The 17941-nt window shown below is 34.1% G+C and overlaps 3 protein-coding genes across 3 annotated transcripts; 2 read left to right on the top strand and 1 right to left on the bottom strand.

Annotated features, from left to right (window-relative positions):
• Positions 1-134: 134 nt before the first annotated feature.
• LOC128549998 (amiloride-sensitive sodium channel subunit beta-like) lies at positions 135-9691 on the bottom strand. The gene is made up of 4 exons (XM_053527817.1): positions 9220-9691; positions 8488-8635; positions 884-1506; positions 135-219 (listed from the first exon to the last, which is right to left on the bottom strand). The coding sequence occupies exons 1-4, from the start codon at positions 9399-9401 to the stop codon at positions 135-137; spliced, it is 1038 nt and encodes a 345-aa protein (XP_053383792.1). The 5' UTR covers positions 9402-9691.
• A 1416-nt stretch (positions 9692-11107) lies between these two features.
• LOC128549997 (uncharacterized) lies at positions 11108-11893 on the top strand. The gene has a single exon (XM_053527816.1). It carries the CDS (start codon positions 11108-11110, stop codon positions 11891-11893), a length of 786 nt encoding a protein of 261 aa, XP_053383791.1.
• Positions 11894-11954: 61 nt separating this feature from the next.
• Positions 11955-12904, top strand: LOC128549996 (uncharacterized). Its single transcript, XM_053527815.1, has one exon. It carries the CDS (start codon positions 11960-11962, stop codon positions 12902-12904), a length of 945 nt encoding a protein of 314 aa, XP_053383790.1. The 5' UTR covers positions 11955-11959.
• Positions 12905-17941: the final 5037 nt, after the last annotated feature.

Here is a 17941-nt window from a genome sequence, read left to right as displayed (position 1 = left end):
GTGGGTAACTCACTTTCTGCTGTACAAAATTTAAATCAATATATCATAGAATTCTCCATGTGTATGTCAAACACTATGAAAGTAGAAGAAATAAGTTTCGATGATTAGACAGGACAAAGTTTTTCAATATTTACTTACGACACATTCTGTTCCCGTGTAGCAAATGATGCGTATTGTATGAAATCTTCTCTTTGGTGTCCCATACGCTTCCTTTTCGCTCTTCAAAAAAACAAAAATCATATACATATAAGTAAGACAATATTCCAATTAATTTAACAATAATCAAGGCCTTCGAGTGGTTTATCGTCTAATTTACCACGGCTCAGAGTTCAGATGCGTAGGAATTGAAGGACGAGGGCGTTAGCCCGAGTGGTTAAATACCGAAGCATCTGAACGATAAACCTTCGTAAATTAGACAATAAGTCACAAGAAGGCCTTGATTGTTTTCATTCTGACATGCTGATTGAAATATTTTAATAAATATTATGCTTGACTTCATTTACCCGAGGAGTAATGAACTGGACTTCATGCAGCAATTTGACGTCATAATTAACGTCAGAATGCTCTCTTACCGGTCCGGTCATCAACCGTTGTTATCGCAGAATATACAGAGCTTGATCTCCTTCTTTGTTTAACTGGAAATCAAATCGAGCCATGTAAGAATATTCTGTATATCTGAAAGACATGGAAACTCCAGCTGATTCTTATTCCTGTCGCCAAGAGTTCTTATGAATCCCGACGTTGTTACTTAAACGCTTAACCTACGTCTACAAAGTATTATTAAATCAGAGAAAAGATATTTTTACGCGGCTATGAAAGCGTAAATCTTATATCTTACATCTTTGTTATCGCGAACTTTATAATCGAATTGAGCAAAACTTACACTGAAACATTTCTGTACGCGGTCTTGAACTTTGTTATCACCAACTCCCACTTGTCCTTGGGGTCCTGATAATGTTCAGAAAGTGTAATGTCTACATATTCATACGTTATATTCGAAGCTGTAAGATTAAAACTGCCTTCTTCCTTTCCGTGGTAGTCGAAGAGGTCCCATGTATAATGTTCGTCATAGTTATAATAAAACGAAGAATAAGTCGAGCTTTCATAGGACGATTCGGTAGAAGTTTCATTCGAATCAACTGTCACGGTTTCACCAGTTTCATCTGTAAAAGTTTCATCTAAAGCAACTGTGACGGCTTCACCAGCTTCATCAGTAAAAGTTTCATTCGCAGCACCACTGACGGTTTCTTTTAAGAGACCGGATACAGTTGTGTTTGAAACGTCTCTGACAGTTTTATTTGCATTATAAATATCAGATTCTTCATCTATCATCTCGTAATCGCCGGAGTAGGGAATATTTTCTGTGTCGTTTGTTTCAAGGAGAGAAACGTCAACCGACACTGCTGAAGCTGAAGCGTCTGGTAGATCAAGTTGTCTCTTTTTGCGCGCTTTTGTCTCGTCTGTTTCTGTAGGAGTTTCCGTCGGAGCTAATGTATACTTCTGTTTCTGCAATGATAAAACTGTTATACTTATAGAACTGGCTTCTTCTTGTATTCCTTCCACACATTGTTAGATAAAGAGTTGAAACATCGCATGCGAACATGTTCTTTTCCTGTGGTTGTAAACATGGTAGAAAATCAAGTCTTGATTTTACTTACACCCTGTAATCAGAAGTAGCGATACTGGGTTTGCCTATGAGGTTTTACCTGATACTTCCGGAGGCGGATCTTATTTGTTGGTTCCGAGTATGAAAACATGCCAAATGGGCTTATATATTATAACGTAGTATCTTATAGGTACTATAGATCATTATAATTACACCTTTACTAATGCTACATGTTTAATACGTATCACAACACCTGTTGATAAATGTGATATTTTTTTACAAACAAATATGCAATATCTTCTAATAAAAGTATTGAGTGATACTGATACTTCATTTTATTATCGAATTGTTTAAAGTCTTTTTTTTTTCAATAAATTAATTGTCTTAACAACTGCAAGAGCGAAGAAATGGTAAATCATACACAAACAAATATATCCTAGCACCTACTGTTTTAGTGGTGAAAAAAATATGATGTGTCAAAAGAACAAGGATAGATATCCAACAGGGAAAACCACGTTCAAAAAACGCGGCTTCCCCAAACATTAACCCAGCACGCGGACGCGTAGACGACCAACACACACACACACACACACACACACACACACATACATGTAAACGCAACCAATCGGGGATGTAAGCTATAAACCTACCAACTGGGAACTTCTTTATTACTGTAGCTACAGTTATCATATTTCTATCAACTCTTATTCTTATGATCTTAAAATTATCCGAGGCTTTAGATTAAAGCTATCTTCAATTGTTAAGCAAGAAGATTTTTCACATTCAGAGCGGGGAATTTTGTGTTTAAACCAACTGAGGTGAATGTGTAACAAACCGGGTGTTTGTGTATAGACGAAATGTGGAATTTTGTGTTTCAACTAAACGGGGAGTTAGTGTAAAGACTAAATGAGGTATAAGTGTATAACTAACCGGGTACGTGTGTAAAGTTGAAACGAGGAACTAGCTATTAAAATGGTGAATGCGGAAGCTCCTGTTACATATCATATATATGAGAAAAGACAACCGAGGGACTTAATTTGATTGGATGGATTTTACGCCTTTTTAAACACTTTTTCAGTTATGTCAGGTGGGCAGTTTACTCAACAATCGTTCCTGGAAAGATCAAGTAGTCATCTTTCTTACATAAAGAGACCTGGTCGGTAGCAAGGATTGAACCCATGCCCCTTAATCAGTGAGTACTTACGAGTGATTTTAAGTCAGCGGTTCTAACCCGAAAACAGAGGCGGTCAGACAATAGAGAAAGTTCTATATTCTGTATGTAGGTACATGTAGCACGTCAGTCATTCGACATTCAATCAAAAATTGTCTATGTCAAATGTTAACATTAAAATAACTTTTTATGACAAGACATAGAACAATCGAAGAACAAACCAGACTCATGATGCAGAGACATGATAAAGCACAAAACAGTATCTGGTTTTATCAGTTGTGTGCTTAAATCACTTTCCATTGCCTACAGCAACTTTTGAACTTCGATATTATAAGATTCTTTCACTGGTTGTAGGTGCAGATAGGAATATCTGGCCTCGAGGGTAACTGTTTAGGTGGTAACGAGGCTCTCTGCCGAGTTACCGCCTTAACAGTTACCCGAGAGCCGGATATTTCCATCTGCACCTATAACCAGTGGTAGAATCTTTTTCTTGCATACCGGTTTCAAGAAATAATAATAAAAATAAAATCAATTGAACAGCTTTCTTTTTTAGAACTATTTCTTATAGCAGTATATTTAAACAAAGCGCGGGATACCAACGTCCGTAAAGAGGAAAGACATCATGACGTTTCAAAGCAAACAACAATGTTTAGTTCCGGTTTTGTTTTACCAGTTGCAGCGTAACGTTATGAATTTTTGATAAAATAACGTGATTTGAATCGAGAAATATGCTATCAGGAACCAATAGGAACTGTCAAGGTACTGAATTTCCATTCCGTTTTTTTAAATAGAATATAAATTACTACACAAATGTAGTTCTTATACGTCATTTACAGCACGAGAGTCATCTTAAACCATCCCGGGGTGTAAGATGGACTTTTCCAGCACCGGTAAAGATACCGGAAATCCCCGTCTGGTTTGCAAGAATGAGTAATATTGTATGTTTTAGTTCCTTCTTTATGTTTTAACTAAAAAATTTAATTAGGCATTCACAAATCTCAGGGCGGATACAGGATTTGGTGTAAGGGGTGCAAAATATTTGTAGTAGAACAACTAGTAGGGTCCGTGGGCATGTCCCCATCTGTCCCTCCCCACCCCACCGGAACATTTTGAAAACAGTAGTTCCATCTTGTGCATTCTTGGCGTTCTGATGTGCTTTTTTTGGTATTGAAAAAGGACAGCTTTTATGATAAAATCAACCCAAATTACATGCTACTTATAGTCCATGTTTTAATGACTCATCAGACTTATTCTTGCTTTAGTATATCGGAATGGAATTTCTAAGTCCGATTTCTGAGGATTTTTATGGGGAGGGGTTACTAAAGTTTATTAACGTAAAATAAAAAGCTTTATAGGAGCTCATGCAAACTTGTCGGACTTTTATTGTGCGAGCTATTTGCTATTTAATAATGATAAGTTTCAAAAAGATAAGGCATTACAAAAATGGCGTTCCCAGAGTAGGATATCAACTCATGACTCAGGCTTGAGACGAAAACAATAGTAGTAGGTAATTAATTTGAATAAGATAGAACTGAGGCAAACACATGACTCTAAATCAGGAAGAATGACAGAAACAAAGCATTTATTTTTATTTGCGCTTTTCTCTCCGATAACAGGTTAACGAAAATCGATTTTCTTAGAAAAAAAGAATTTGGCGCTTATTTAGATGCAAAGTAAAATTTTAGGATCGATATGCGGAAACAGGGAATAAAAATCCGGGAATCTTAATTCAAACTCCGCAATGACTCGCAGTCCCTGACTTTTGCAAGAAAATCGTTATTTCTTGCCCGGGAAAATAGCAATCAATATTAAAAAAGACTTAAACAAAGTTTACAGCATTTCCAGTCATAGTTATTTTGTTTCCAAACTATTTTCCCATATAAAGGTTCTGTTTTTATCTTTTTTTAAAAAAACCAGGCTTCAGTAAAACGTTGACTTTATATAGTTAATATTTCAAAATTTGTGAAGGTCGTGTGTTCGAATCCCACACTTGGAAAGTCTTTTCCCAATTTTGTGACGATTCTTCCTTTAGAAACTGAACATGATTTAATTGCAAACAAAACTATCTGGAAATTCGATCACGAAAATGTATATAAAGTAAAACATTACAAAGGTATGAGAATGAAAACTGAAGCAACAGCTGAATTTACCGCAAAGTTTATCAGTACTCTTTCAAAACAAAGTACATGCAGAAACGGAGTGCTCGTGTAAAAATCGTTCTGATCAAGGAAGATTAAAATGAAATCAGTCATAGGTATTTTAAATTCTTGATATTGTTGTTTTAATCAAAACATTTATATCGTAAGTATCTTTATGATTATTATATATAAATTTATGTTTCCCTCAATGCTATTGATACCAGTAAATCATACGTATGCCACTGTCAAAACTAAAGATAAATATACTTGAACCCATAATAAATACTGCGTTAATGTGTCATCGAATAGGGAAATGTTTTATTTTGTGTCGGTCAGTTACATGAGTGAAGTATGAAATAACCATATATGTAACAACGAATAATATCGTTATGTTTTAAAAGCTTTATATTCAATAAAATCCTTCAAACGCAATAAAATTTCTCTGTTTTCAAGTTTCAATCAAACGATTAGTACATGTATAATAAGTTGTGAATTCATACGATGCGTATTTTCTAATACCTCGGGAACTCATCTGTAGAATACTGTGATTGTTTCTATTTCATCAGCACTGTCAGTTCAATCATCAATAATTTTCGTTCTTTATTTCCCAAAAATACCACATAAAATGCTACCGCAATAAACGCACGGTGTGATACATCGCTGAATCAACAAAACTGAAAAGCAGGTGAGTGAGGTCGTTCCCACCCCGTCCAACAAACAAAATTTCTTAAAACGTTGTTTTGATCAAATTGAACTTCTACGGACCTGAAGTTGAAGAAATTATCATGCGCAGATATAATTGTATGTCATATTCATACTTATTGTAGAATGATAGGAATGTCAGTGACAGAAAAAAACTCCTTTTGGTTAATGAGCATAATATTACTTTATGCATTGTAAAAATTACCCTTGGTATGTCAGTAACGCACTGAGACTTTCAAACTTTACACGTTAATGGTTTTTGTGTAACAACTTAATAACTTTTATAATGCTAAAAGCGACAGTTCATAAAGATAAGACGCTTATTAAAATATAGCAAATTCATGATATAAGTTTTATGATAGTGTGCTTCAGGTTGCAGAATCTGGGGACAGTTTTTCTGTAGGAAACATCTGTTCGTTATGTGAACATCAAATTTTATTTTATTTTATTTATTTATTTATTTATTTATTTATTTATTTATTTATTTTGCATGAGAATTGTTTTGCTGTGATTCCCATGTGTTTAATTGATGTCTCACGGTTTCTATATTTTTTGCCAAATGATCCTAAACCCGTGCAGCCGCAGCATTATCATTTTATTTGAACCGTCGTACAATTATTTCGGACATGTACAACACACTTTATAGCCTATGCTTTGTTGAAACATTTTTCTGTCATGAATTTCTAGACTTGGCGATCGCTAAACAAAAATCGCGCAAAAATAGCATGAAATGCCTGTGTGAAGGTAAATGCACGAGTAAGCTATGATCTAGGCTTTAGAATTTCCAAGTGTTTAAACAGTTTTAAGAATGTATTGGAGTCAGATCCTTGTGTCATTTTCTTTGATGTGTAGTAGATAAAATCAATCAGATAATGTACTAATGTTTTGTTTAATGTGGTCTCTAAATTTGACAAATACTTAATAAAATAAAACTGTATTAAACTCTTTCGGCTTTGTAGTATTCACTACTCTTCAACATACGTAGATAATTGCGTAACAAGTTGACAGCTGCTTATACATGTATTATACATGTATAAACATCGTAGGAGGTAATGACATAACAAATGCTGTTTCAAATGCAGCACAGGTTTTTGAGAGGTATTAGTATCTCTTTTACTTTTGGGACATTTTGACATCATAGTTTTCAACACATTGCGATTGATGAACAAAATCAATATCAAAACAATATAACAAAATAGCATGAAAATCCTGTGTTAAGATAATTGCATGAATTAGCTTCTGTATGATATAGGTTTTATTATTTTCACCTGTTCTTAATCATGTTTTTAAACGTACTAGAGTCAGATCCTCATATGCATTTCTTTGATGTGTAGTAAATAATATCAATAAGTTAATGTACAAAATGTTGTTGTTCTTTTTTTACAAATAACGAAACTGTATTAAAATTCTCTGGCTTTGCTGTATTAATTACTGTTGAATTTACATAGGTTATTGCATTATGAGCTGAATATATGAACATCTTTGGAGGTAATACTACATTTATTTTTTTCAAATGCAGCACGGTAATTCAAAAGGAATTAGTATATTTCAGCACCGCGCCTGAAGTTGAAAGTTTGTTGCGATGAATATATATAGAATGTATATTCTGAGTAGTGTTCCTGTGTATTATAATATTCTCAGTTTAACATAAGTATTGTCAAATCAAGTCATTAACTTAGAAATAAAAGCGCATAACACAATAAGCCGGAAAAGATATGCGGTAACATAAATATATAATACTGTCTTGTGAACGTAAAAAGATATTTAATTGGTAATTGATGAATTAATCAACATAATCTTTTCACTCATAAGCTTATAATGACGAAATCATTATGTTAAATTAGTGAAAATAATTTAAACCTTTGTGTGTATGTACTACGAGTTGTATACAGGTAAACTGGGGAACTGCAGTAAATAGCGAAAGATACACACCGTTGTAAAATTCTAATTGTGTGTGAGATATGTGTATGACCAGAACCAGCGTACCGGGGAATAAATTTCTATCGCTCAGAATCAGCTCAAATTTCGAGGTATGACTAATTTGAAGGTCAAGAATAACGTGGTGTTGTTAAAATGAACTGGGGAATTCCCCGGTTCGAGGCGTATCCCCAGTACGTTGGTGTGTATTCATACGAAATTACCCAGTTGGCAGCGTTTACAAACTCACACCCCCACACACACACTGTCACACAGAGCAATCATACCAACACACACTCAAGACAAAACGAACAACGTGCACCTAACCTCACTCTTACCCTCACAATGTTCCCAAGTCACAGGACAGTGTAAATAAAAGTTATCTCCGCTAGGTGAAACCCAAACATACGCAATAGTAACAGAAGGCATGTTATGCAAAATACAAAAACACACACGTTTCCATTTTCCACTCAGTTGTGGAAGCGTAAGGGAAATAAAAATGCTGGCAAGATCCGTCATACATACAAAAAAAAATATCAGAATTTCAATCATTGATGTTGACAAAACTTGTTTCATTGTATATGTCAGCCATGCTTGTTATACATTTAGATGAAGTTTCTAGGTTACATTATACTATTTCAGTTCTTTCTTTAATCCATATAATAATTAAATTCTAAGACCTCATTTTCAATACTTTAGGGCATTGCAATGATTTGAAAACTATATATAAGCTAGTTAGTAAAACATGTCTTCTCAATTGAGATGTCGCATTTAAGAAAAATAATCCTTTAAAAAAACATTCTCCTTTGAAATTGCTCCCAAAAATTGTTTGTTGAGCAATAAAGCTATGTAGACATTTTATCGATGAATACACAAATTTTACAATGAAAATATTTCATTTGATTTTTCTTTTAAAATGGTTACAAGACAAACACGATACAACGCAGCAATACCTTTGGAAACACTGTATCCCTCAGCTGTTGTGACATACCAATCTTGGACTTTCTAACTGGATTCATGTTGCAGAAAGAAATGGCGGGAAACCGAAGTGTACTGAAATCCAGTGACACTGTTGTCTGCACAGGATGAGACTGAAATGTCCTAAAACAGAAAATACCTTGAGATGTGGGAACATAAGTATGGGTGTAATAGATATAAATGATATACGTTTGTTTCAATGTGATGAGTCAAATGTAAGATCACAAGTGAATACACTGAACACAAACACATTTTCTAGTTAATTCATGCCTTTTTCTATGGCGTTCAACAAATTGCAACCACCTACACTCTAATATTTCAATTATTCACTGATAAACATGTAATAAATTTAACCCTTATCATACTGGAAGCAATTGATTCTACCTTTGAGACCAGTGTAGATCATGATCAGCCTGCACATCCCTGCAGTCTGATCAAGATCTGCACTGTTCGCAATTCAGTCAGTATCTTTTTGGTAAGCACCCCTTTTAACAGTTAATGATACTGTCCAAATTGAAAGCTGGACAATTTCATTATAAAAAGTTAGCAGGGTTAAAAATACGTTTAATATCGTGTTTTAGCATTTCGTAACATGCCTGATACAACGGTCATTTTCAGTTTATGCCAAAATGCAGACTACCTTTGCCTAGAATAAAAAAGGTGTGGATAGAACCGCTTTAATACGTAAATAAAGATATTTTTCTTACCTGAATAACGCCACAAGCTGAAAGGTTAAAACACAAAATCCCGCGATCATGAGAATACACCACATGACCTTTACCGCCACCTGGCGGGAGGACGCTATTTTCGGAATACCATGGACAGTACTCGACTCCATCAACTCCCTTAGAACTTCCGGAAACGATCTTTTCTTATTGTCCGCATCCATCTTTAAATATTTTTATAACATATACTATTTCATTTTTACTAGACAGACTGTGTTCAGTACAGTACTAGTAGTGTTCGTACGTAGATATTCAGAAAACAATGTGTACAAGCAAGCGCCTATTGAAAAGAGGTGCCCGTTTTTCGCCTCTCTTGTTACAAATGAAATTACACGGTTTCAAACTTCCAAAACAGTTGAGTTTTTTTTTCACTTGTACTTATGTGTTAATTTTGTAAATTTGTCAGCTATATTAGTGTTAAATATGGAAGTTGTTTAATCACAAATCGTTTACTCTTCAGCTGTCTGAGTGTTCCCTATATCTGATATCACACCAAATACTGGCTCATGCCGACCTTTTAGGAAGCCAATGTTATATGGTACATTTTTATTACACTAATGCATTATATATTTGCAATTATCCAGACCTATTGTTTGACATTTAACAATGTCTATCTGGAATTAAATTATGGACATTACATGACTGTTGGGACATGATAGATATGCAAAAAGTACGCATACTGTCTAATTAGAAACCATACATTGTCTAAATCAGTTGTCTATTATCATTAATTGATAAAACTAATTGGTGGAAAAGCATTATTTAGGCAAAACAAGGGACTGTGTAGAGCAAGTATTCCGCCAAAGGAAGTTTAGTAAAAAAAAATTCTTCATTACACGTAAAGAATTGCAACATTATGGGGATAACGCATGTAATTTTCGTTTAATAACGTCTGCAGAATCACGAGTTAAACGCGGAAAAAAATGAATACATTTTCCCTCAACGTCATTAAATTTCCATGAAATGCACAGGAATATCTAATTGTTTCCTTTTTTTCACGTTGACGTCATTTCCATTTGAATATTCCTTTTGGAGACGCTTTGCCATGGAACGCGCATATATAAAATGGTTTTACGCGAGAATCTTTCTGTTAACACACGTTTTCTCTCTTATTAAAACACCACCGAAAAGTGACAAGAACAGCAGTTTTATGCTAGAATGTATGTTTGCACCAGTTTGTTTTAGCTCAGTTTGATCATTCTGTGAAAAGTGAAAACTACCAATGACTTATTAAAGACGGTCAATTATTAAAATCAACGACTCTTTGAAAGAAGATCTACACATACTCAAGCTGCACTAAAGCCCCTTTTTATGAAAAATTATGAGATCTATGATCATAATCTTTAAATATACCAAGCTGCCTGCCATCCTCTTGCAATATCTTCTACTATGTATATGCAAATTATTGCTCATAGTCTTCCATTAGAATTTCATTGGTTTATTTTAATAAATTAAAATATTTAATTATCGAGCATATAATTGCCTTACTGATATTGTGGGTAATTCGGAACATTTGGGTATTTTTCCTTCTTTGTAAAATCCTTTTTCAATTATAATCTGGTGGCTTACATTTGGAAAAAAACATATATTTTGTGATGTGGTACTGTCAATGGGACTAAGAAGTGCAGCTCAGATCTGTCAGAAGGTCACTAATGCTATAGCATTTATTCTTTTATGCTATATACAGGTATATCTGTTTTAAATTATTTAGATGATTTAGCAGGAGCTGAAAAATTAGAAAATGCACAGTTTGCATATCTTACATTAGGTCAAGTTTTGTCAAGATCTGGATTACAAGAGTCATCGAGTAAAAGTTGTCCCCCCTGTCAAATTATGCCTTTTTTTAGGAGTTCTTTTTAACACTATTAAAATGACAATGGAAATTACACCTGAAAGGTTAGAGGAAATTACAAAATTGATTACAATTTGGTTAGAAAAGGAAACAGCATCTTTGAAAGAGGTACAACAATTACTAGGGAAATTAAATTTCATTGGAGCTTGTGTAAAACCCAGTAGAATATTTGTTAGTAGGTTACTAAACTGGTTAAGGGAGCTATATGAGAGAGATGCCTTACAGCAATCTCACATTCCTTCTGAAGTTAAAAAGGATTTGCTGTGGTGGAATGAATTTCTCTCTTTGTACAATGGGGTTTCATTAATGTCATTGGGTGATTGGTCTGAACCTGATCAAATATTTTCTTCAGATTCATGCTTAGAGAGTTGTGGTGGATACTGGGAAGGTAATTACTTCCATGTTCAGTTTCCTGTTTATATTCTAGATAAAAATTTACATATAGGGGCATTAGAAATGTTATCCTTAGTGGTATGTTTGCATTTATGGGGAAGTAATTTCAAACACCGTCGTATTATTGTGTTATGTGACAATTTGTCTGTTTGCATTGCATTGAATACTGGTAAAGCAAGATGTTCCTTTTTACAGTCCTGTCTCAGAGAAGTATGTTTTATAGCTGCAATTAATGAATTTGAGATACGAGCCCAACATATCCTTACAAGTGAAAACCGCATAGCTGATTGTCTTTCCAGGTGGCATAAGAATGACAGTTATCAAAAACAATTTTTTGCGTTAGTAAAGGATGAAAATATTTCAGAATGTACTGTTGTTGATAATGATTTTGAGTTCAAAAATAATTGGTAATTTATTTGTTTCCTTACAGAGTCACAAATTAGGACTTTAAAAGATGATCTTACAAAATCTAACAGAATGGCTTATGCAGAAGGATCCAGGAGAAATTTAAATACTCAGTGGGAATCATTTTTATTATTTTGTACTTATTTTAAATTCTGTCCATTACCAGCAGATACAGAGACCTTACAACTTTATGCTCAATTTTTGAGTAGGTCATTTAAATCTGTAGAATCTATTAAAAACTACATTAGTGGAGTTAAAATCATGCATTTACTTTTGGGTGCAAAAATTGAACACATCAATAATTTTTTATTAAATCTTTCTTTAAAAGGCATGTCTAAAACAAAACTTCATATGGTTAGACAAGCACATCCAATGACTACAAATCTATTATTGAAAATATATAGAGTACTAGATTTATCTTCACCGGATGATAACACGTTTTGGTGTCTATTTTTGTTTGCCTTTTTTCTGTTGGCAAGAAAATCTAATTTAGTTCCCACTACCAAAAAGGAATTACTTAATCCTAAATTCTTATTAAGTAAGGATGTTAGAGTTACCTCCACTGGTCTTTTAATTACTATGAAGTGGACAAAAACAATTCAAAAAGGTGAAAGATTGCTTGTGGTACCTTTGACATGTATAAATGGTTCTCCGTTATGTCCAGTGAAAGCTTATCATAGAATGATTGGTTATATTCCTAGATCAATGTCCTGCCCGTTATTTATTTTGAATTCAGGTAAACCAGTTTTTTATAATACATACTTAAAGAAACTTCGTTCAGTCATTGAAATGATAGGTCTGGACCCTTCTCATTTTTCAACACACTCTTTTAGGAGAGGCATGGCTACTTTGGCCTTTCAACTGAATCTTCCAGCTGACATCATTCAATTACTAGGCGATTGGAAATCAGACGCTTATAAGAAATATCTTTATTTTTCACTCACAGATAAGTTAAGATTGTCAAAATACATTTCTGATAAAATACAGAGTGAGGGTTATGAGCATGGAAATTTGTAACAAATGTGAGTTATTGTGTCATGGAACAGAATCTTCTATCTTAAAAGGAGAAGATTATCTGTTTACAGTGGGATGAGCAGACCTTCTGGACAGATACCTTTGTCACTGATGTCATGTCATAAAGCTTCACATTTGGATGTAATTTAGTATATTCAAGATCTATTTAATTATAAATAAATAAATAACTTGTTAATTTTAACATTATACAGCAGTAAACATATGAGTGGATAAGTCATGAGTCAGTATCTTCTATCTGAAAAAGAGAAGATCACCTGTTTACAGTTGGACGAGCAGACCTTCTGGACAGGAATTCTAATAACTGAATTCGTGTCATAGAGCCTCATATTAGCATTTCAGTCTTGTATGAATACCATGTATACATAAATCGTCAGTTTAGAACAAGTGGATTATAATGGAGACAGATTTTGATATTACGACAGTTAAACATAATTATAAATGTGTTAAGGTGTGTTTTAATTTAATCCAGAATGAACATAAACAATGAGTGATTGACCTCGTGATGTTCACAAATGTTACAATGAATGACTGGAAAATATTTCATGATGATCACAATTGATGAGTGATATTGTAGTGAAAGTTGATATTTATTTAATAGAAATTTTGAATTGTATGTATATAATTTTATATATTTCTTCAGTTTTAGTTTTGTAGAGAGACATGGACTTACGCATCCCTGGGTTGTGAGTGTAATGATTAAATGGAAAATAGGTTTTCAATGACAATTTGACGAAACACATTGAGTCAGTATTCTTTGGTATGTCACCTTTAATTCATGTGAGGGAGTGAAATTTTACTTCTGGATAGCAAGTTGGTGCTGGTGCAGAATACAGGAACATTGATTAGGTTAACAGTTTATTGTTACATAATTATAGTACTATTGAAAAGCAGTGTCTCCTCCACAAAACTAAAATTATCATTTAAGTTGTATGTTTAAACATGTTTTAACTTGTAGAATTTAGTGTATATTAGTTCATTACATTATGTATTACGTTTCTTCCAGACTGTCGCAAAGTGGTAATTGTTGGTGATTCCATCATCAAACATATTCCACCTATTGAGGGTGTCACAGTCAAATCCTTTCCTGGAGCAACAATTGGCAAAATTCATTACTTGTTAGAGAAAGGCCTTTTATCATTAAAGGGTTTCAACTACATCATTTTACATGTTGGGACTAACAATATAGCTCGTAATTGCTCAGTTAGTGACATGCTAGCTGATTACACCAATCTTTTGGCTAAAATTCGTAAAATCTCACAGGAAATTCACATCATTGTCTCTTCAATCCGTCCGAGACCAGTAGATATCAAGCTCACAGAGAAAAAGATCAAGGAATGTAATTTAAAGTTGGACACAAAATTAGCCAAAGATTTGAATTTCGAATTTATTAAGTCTTTTAGACCTTTTTTACATTGTGGGGAAATCAAACATCATTTTTTTGCCAGATTAGACGGGGGACTGCATTTAAATTTGGAAGGTTCAGCTAGATTGGGTCATTTCTTTCATAGAGTCATCCCCACTTTGTCATATTAATGACTTCTAGTTATAATTATGTATATTGAATTGCAGTATGTTCTGAAAATAGCTGTAATCATCTTTATCATTTTTGTCATTTCAGTCATTCAAACACCGTACATTCATCTTGATTCATTTTGTCAGATAAGGCAAGGTAGGCGAATGTTAGTTACCCAGTTTTGCATCGCCATTAGTTATTTTTGAATGAATTATAGTTATTATATGCTTCATGCGGCATGATTTGATTCAGTGCAAAGATATGTGACTAGACATTTGACATTTATCCTTTAGGCTACGTAGTGGTTTTATTTAGAAACAATATAATAGCGGCATAGTGAAAATGACATACCCTTTGCTGCATTGAGTAGTCAAGTCACATATTCTTTGTTTAGAAAGACATTTAATTGTTTGCCTTTTATGTTGCCTTCCTAATGCTTGTTTCATATTTCATTTTTAGTTCATGTTGTTTGCATGTTGTCCTCATTCTGCTTCATTTTAGGCATTCGCCTATTATAATTTATTTATGCTTATTTTCATTTGCTTGTTTTTTGCTTTATTTGGCTGTAATTTGGCGGTTAAGTGGATATTCATAAGAATATCAGTGCTGGTCATAAGTTTTGTTCTATTATATTTCCTTATATAACGTGTGATCATTGATTTATGGCATTAAATTTATAATTATTATCTAATAAGTGTTTTTCTTATTCTCAATGAAAGGGGAGATAATTGGTTTATTTTAATAAATTAAAATATTTAATTATCGGGCATATAATTGCCTTACTGATATTGTGGGTAATTCGGAACATTTGGGTATTTTTCCTTCTTTGTAAAATCCTTTTTCATTGGTGGCAGTAGTCTGTTATATTCATACTGATTGGTCCAACTAAGTTGTTTTGTTGAGGCCCGGCCTCTGTTTGTTTTTTATAGTATTTGTCACTGTTGTAAGTGAATTTGACACAATCACACGTTTTTTCAATTAAACTTTTCCCACCCACCCACCGCCAAATTCTCAGTTTTATTTTTTAAAATTTACCTTATCATGTTGTGAAGTTGAATAACTCATAACTTACATAGTGATGTCTTGTTGTAATTGTTTATTTAGTAAATGCCGTATTAATATTTGTTAAGTAGGTTATGTGCTGAGAAATATTGTTTATACAATATTATGTTGATTATGTTTTTCCGTCATATTGTGTCAGTTAATAAGATATGACGGTTAAGTGGATATTCATAAGAATATCAGTGCTGGTCATAAGTTTTGTTCTATTATATTTCCTTATATAACGTGTGATCATTGATTTATGGCATTAAATTTATAATTATTGTCTAATAAGTGTTTTTCTTATTTTCAATGAAAGGGGAGATAATTGTTGTCGAAAAAGGTTGAAGAAAGGTCTATATGCGTAAGGTAGATAAATGTTTTTTTTTTTTCGGTCTGTAGAAAACAGTATTGCAGCGTTATGCGTTGAAATCCCGATAACTGTCTCTACCAATCATTTACCGAACAAGAGCGTACTTTAATTAAATTTAAAAAGAAAGATCTATTGGTTTATGAACAGTAAGACTGATTCCGTTCCGATTTCAACATTTTCAGTGTATTTTACCTGTAACTATTGGAAATAAAGACCGTGTTTTTGTCAACTCTAGGCGTGGTCTTAGAGGGGATGAGAGATTTAGTACATTTCATTATCTCTCACTAACAGGCACGATCAAATGGAGTCTGTATCATTTTGCTTGGTTGCGTTTATAACTTTCAAAGTGTTTTCTTACAGATTTTATTAACTACAACAGCAATTTTTAAGTGCCGTGTGGCGGCGGCTATAAAAAGTCTCCCAGTAGATGGACTCGGTGGTGTATTTGTTCTGGTCCTTTTAAGATGTCTATGTTCTACTGCTTAGCAATCATTTATAATTATGACTAGCAGGCGCGTTGTCAGGGATAACAGCTGAAAATAGTAAAAATACAAAAAAAATATGTGCATCACAAAGATAAAGTAAAAGACCTATTTTACAGGCCAGGTTAAAAGTAAAAGCCAGAAGTTGAATTAGAACTGATAGAAGGGTGACAGCTGCCCAGAAAATATTCAGAAGCTGAGACTAGCTTGCAAAGACACAGGGAGACTATTCAACAAACGCATATTTCTGGGAAAAAGGAGTTTGCATGATAATGTGTCGTTGAATACGGTATCAAATAGTTTTCTAGTGACTTAGGTGACTGTGGTATACAAAAACAAGATGTTGCTGGATCTTATACAACATTGTAACTGCACTGACCTTACCTCGCTGTTCTAGGGTTTGCCAGTTTAGTTGATTTATTTTGGAAACACTACTGGTGTAAATGTATTTTTGCCATGGATGCCATATGGTGGAACAGTATTCTAACTGGGATCTAACATAAGTTTTATATGCAACCTCTTTGACTCTTTTATTTGGGGCTTTAACATTTCGTTTGAGGAATCTTAGGGATTTATTTGCTTTGGATGTTATGTTGTTAATATGATTGGTCCATGATAGGTCTTTGCTGATGGTTACAACTAGATATTTGGCAGAATCAGCCGATTTTAACTCGATGTCATACAGCTTATAAATGAAGATTACATGGTTTCTTTTATTACTGATTCTGAGGACTTCACACTTGTCTGGATTGAATTCCGTGGACCAATCAGACTCCCAGGCTTCGACGCTTAAAGGTCTTCCTGTAGGGCTTGGGCATCACTGATGGATTTGACGGTAATATAGACTATGGTATAATCTGCGAACAGCCTCACTTTGTCCTTAACACTTTCAGGCAGATCATTTATGTAGTAAAGGAAAAGACAAGGACCGAGGACGAGCCTTGAGGGACACCGGAGATGTCGGGGAGATTGTCTGAATTGTGACCATCGACAACCTGCTGGGTGCGACCCTGAATGAAGGACTTGACCCAAAACGTGACCTGTGGGTTGACACCTAATCTTTGTAACTCATGGACTAAGTTATGGTGATCTTCCTTATCAAAAGCTTTGCTGAAATCAATAACTATGATATCTGTTTGTTGACCTATTTTTAAGTTGTCACTGAATTCTTGGGAGAAACTCGTGAGATAGATTGACCTGAAACCATGTTGATAAGGGCTAAGGATATTAAACTGATGAGTGTTTATATATTCATAAACCAGGTTTTCGGAGTGAGAGTGGGACTTTGGCCTTTTAACTTTGAAGAAAAGACGGTCCCGTTTCCTAATTTGCCCAATGATGGCAGGGGTAACCCATGGGAGATCACGACGGACTTTAGTGCATCTAGTTGAGATGTGGACAGAGCTAAGATGGTTTAGCTCATCCTTAAATGATGACCATGCAGTATTGGGTTCTGTATTATTTGCTACAAAAGCTGCTTTGAAAACGTTTCTAAGTCATTTTTCAGGTCATTCCAGTTTGCTTTCTTGTAGCATTTCATTTCTCTGACCTGTTGTATCATGGAACTATAATAGAATCAGCGTAAGTCGGTGCTACGGGGCGTGAGAGAT

This window comes from Mercenaria mercenaria, chromosome 17, assembly GCF_021730395.1.
Source record: "Mercenaria mercenaria strain notata chromosome 17, MADL_Memer_1, whole genome shotgun sequence".
Taxonomy (NCBI): Eukaryota; Metazoa; Mollusca; class Bivalvia; order Venerida; family Veneridae; genus Mercenaria; species Mercenaria mercenaria.
This window is presented reverse-complemented; position numbering and strand designations above follow the sequence as displayed.